This window comes from Apium graveolens, chromosome 3 (genome assembly GCF_009905375.1).
Source record: "Apium graveolens cultivar Ventura chromosome 3, ASM990537v1, whole genome shotgun sequence".
NCBI classification, from domain to species: domain Eukaryota; kingdom Viridiplantae; phylum Streptophyta; class Magnoliopsida; order Apiales; family Apiaceae; genus Apium; species Apium graveolens.
In genome coordinates, this window is record NC_133649.1 from 132,989,248 (window position 1) to 132,993,112 (window position 3,865).

General features: G+C 36.0%; 1 protein-coding gene across 1 annotated transcript; it reads right to left on the bottom strand.

The window, feature by feature from the left end:
• Positions 1-214: 214 nt before the first annotated feature.
• Positions 215-1,932, bottom strand: LOC141712760 (ethylene-responsive transcription factor ERF060-like). Its single transcript, XM_074515830.1, has one exon. The coding sequence runs from the start codon at positions 1,494-1,496 to the stop codon at positions 474-476; it is 1,023 nt and encodes a 340-aa protein (XP_074371931.1). The 5' UTR covers positions 1,497-1,932; the 3' UTR covers positions 215-473.
• Positions 1,933-3,865: the final 1,933 nt, after the last annotated feature.

Here is a 3,865-nt window from a genome sequence, read left to right on the forward strand (position 1 = left end):
TTATGCAAAATTTTCGTAAATGAAGTGGTACGTATAATTTGTTGGAAAAAATTTATTTGACGTATTTAATATATTCATAATTAAATTATTCCATGTATATAATTTTCTTTTCTCCTCCATAATTTGTGCCAAAACAAGCAGAGCACATACTAGTACTTGTATATATATAAAATTGAATTGAAGTGAAACAATAACAAAAGAACAAATGTCAACAGATTATAAACTAGAAGTACATTAAAACATAGAGAGGACATACATCTCCTTGGCCAGCCTAGACAAAAATTACTAGCTGGCCCATTATACAAGGTACATATAAGAATATACCTTACATGATTACATTTACAACATTCACAACCTTAACCTAATCTACTACCTGCATGATGATTCACCTCTGCAAATGTCAAAAAACCCATTCCAGAGGCTATCATATGTATGACACCTAAATATAACATTAAAAAGATTACATGATTTTATTATGACATCAGGGATGACGTCAGCGCTTCCCAATCAATCTCCACTGAAGGAAACTTCTGCAGCATGAAATTCTCACACTCATCAAATGAAGGCTCTGAGAAATCTAAGAACGTAACATCGGATTCGGGTGATGACCCACCTGATAGATCCGACCCGTTAGAAGGTTCCTCAACTTTAACAACTGCAGCTGGTTTAGAACTTTGGGCTTTGGGCTTTTTTGCACTCTTCTGTTTGGGCTCTTTATTCAAGTTTTGGCAAATGGCTTGAAGTTTAGCATCAACAGTTGAGTGTAATGGCTTAAAATTTGAAAGTTCTTGTTCCGACTTTAAGTTTGGAAAGTTGAGCCTAGCAAAATCACCTCTTAGCTTATAAGCAGCTCTATCATAAGCCAAAGCTGCTTCTTCAGCTGTGTCAAAAGTGCCTAACCAAAGTCGGGTTCGGTTCTTGGGTAAACGGATCTCAGCGACCCATTTTCCCCAGTGTCTTTGCCTAACACCCCTGTAAAGTTTAGTGGGCTTTGTCGGGCTTCCAGTATGCTTCATTTGGACAGGCTTAGGCCCAAGAAAGTTAACAGATTTTTGAGACTCTGATGAGGTTGAAGAAAGTGAAGAGAAGTAGTTTTGTTGGTTTTGGAGTTGGATCTGGGCTTGGATTTGGTAGATCTGAGAAGGGGTGAGTTGGTTAAGCCCAAGAGAACCAGTTTGGTCAATACCCATATGGGTAAAACCCGAAAACCCGTTTGAAAACATATGGGTTGTTGATTCGGGTGGGCTGTAACCGTAACCCGGAAAGGTGGTGGGTTGGGGAGAGAAAGAAGTGTCAAAAGGGTAATAAAAATTATTAGTAGTCCTGGGAAGAGGAGGAAGAGGAGAAGAGATAGGAGAAGAAGTAGCTGTTGAAGAAGCACTTTTCATAAAAGGTTCAAGTGCTTTCATTAGCTCTTCATTACAAGGATCTAAGTAACTACTTGGACTGCTTGTACAACTATTATACAAATCCATGTCTATACCACCTGTCATCATTTCTACAAATTAACCTGAAAAACACACACAGATAAAAAATACAGATAAAGATAAAGAAAAAGAAAAAGCCTGATTCTTGTATGAAAATTAAGAAACAGGGATTGTTACAAATCTTGAGGGATATAGAAAAACACACCCTGAGAGAGATTTGTGAATGAAAAAAAAAAAAAAGTAAAAACTTTGTGATCACTATTCTGAAACACCTGGCTTTCAAAACACACACAATTATGAGCTTGGTTCTTTAAATTTTTTGGTGAAAAATCAATCAAAATTCAAGAAAACAAACCCAGAAAGATTTATAAGTTGAAAGACAGACTATTACAGAAAGGGATCTAAGAAGAGGGGAAAATTAGAGAAGGGGGGGAGTAATATTCGAAAATTAAACACTCAAATTTTAGGTAACCTCACTTTTGATTATTTTCACTCTGCCGATATGTGACCAAATGGCTCTCTATTTAAAGGCCAAGTGCCCATACCCATCACCTTTTTTCACATTTTTTTAAAATTATTTTCTCTCTCTGCCCCCTTCTTTTCTTTGCTTCACAGTTACTCTCCGTCATGTTTGACTGCTAGCGAATCATCATTTGACACGTAGGAGAATGGTTAGATTTTCATGGCAGGTGTGCGTTAGTGATAAGTGGAAATTACACGTGTCGCTATGTGATTAGGTATTAAATACATTTAATAATTTGTAAATTCGTTTTAAATAATTAAAATTTGCTTGGAGCCCCGATTATAAAATACTAAACAATAAATAAAAAATGCGAGCACTTAAGAAGTTCACTTTGTATAGTTTTGTGCTAGTGTTATTTAATATTTGAATTTGAAATTGCATAATTTTGGCCCTTCCGCTTTATTTATGTACATTATTTCTGTTAATTTCTTTATGTATTACTCCTACGACCTATCCATCTACAGGAACAAATCAATATGAGACACACAGGCAAAGGCTGAGAAAAAAAGAAGGACCACGCTATCGTTGAGAACAAAAATATCTGTGTAAATGAATGAACGAACGTATATAGTCAAGTTGTTGCTCCGTGTGGACCATAACTTGCTTGACTTGATTACAATATTACTCATCGCCTCAATTATTTCTCCCTAAAAGGCGAAAGCTAAGACGAAAGGTTCGGTTTCACATAATGGCAATTTGGCATTAGACTTGAAATACGGGGCGTCTGGGGGGAGATTTAGAAGTTAACATAACTAAAATCATAATTTAAATCAATTTTTATAATTTATTAAAACTTATTTTGAAGTTTATGTTACGCATCGTTGCAACTTGCAAGGTTACATTTGGTAAAAAATTAGTTTTGCTGCTAATATAACCTGATTTCAGCTTGAACAATATTTGATCGGACCTCGGATCGATAAGGGGAAAAAATGATGAAGATTTGTTCACCGATTCATCTCTGGAGTAAAAATCAGTAGTTTATCTTTCATAAATAAGATCAAACGTACGAGTGTTGTAATTGTATTAAAATTATATGTTTAATTATGTATCAAGGTTACGTTTGGTAAAAAAATTAGTTTTGATACTAATACAAGCTGATTTCAGCTTGAACAGTATTTGATCGGACCGATAAGGGAAAAAAATGATGAAGATTTGTTCACCGATTCATCTCCGGAGTAAAAATCAGTAGTTTATCTTTCATAAATAAGATCAAACGTACGAGTGTTGTAATTGTATTAAAATTATATGTTTAATTATGTATCAGAATGCATATCTACCTTTGTGTTGTTTCAATGAGGATATGTATATATATTAAAATCTCAATAATAATTCTCCGTCAGTTACGAGATAGAGTCCGATCAACGTTAAAAGTTAAGGGGGGTTACGTTTCTCTGGTTTATTAGTACATTTCCCACGATCGGCTCATGGATGCCTTGAAGGGCATTCAACTATTGGGTGTGACAGATTGGGCCACTATCACTAACAGTCGTACTAGTAAAACAAAAAGTAGATGTTAAAACATTAAAATACTCAAAAAATATGTGGATTATCACGGCATAAAATCGACATGTGTATTTTTTTCGAATTATTGAATAAATGGGTTGGATTATTGACAAAGAAGGGATAAATTAAACTCGGGAGATCACGTCTTCAGAGTCTGAGGCGCGCCCTACACGTTGTAGCCGCAAGTGGTGGTCATTTGCGACAATCGCAACAACAACGAAGGTTTACGATGGTCGCAACAATGAAGGTTTACGACGATCGCAATGATGAAGGTTTACGACGAAAGATCAACATTGATGAGAAGTGACCCAGGCTCCGGAGATCCGGAGACACATCTCCAGACCCCCTGGGCGTGCGCCTCAAGGCTTTTGGATGTAAGGAATGACTGTTTTGCGATGCGGAATGAATAATA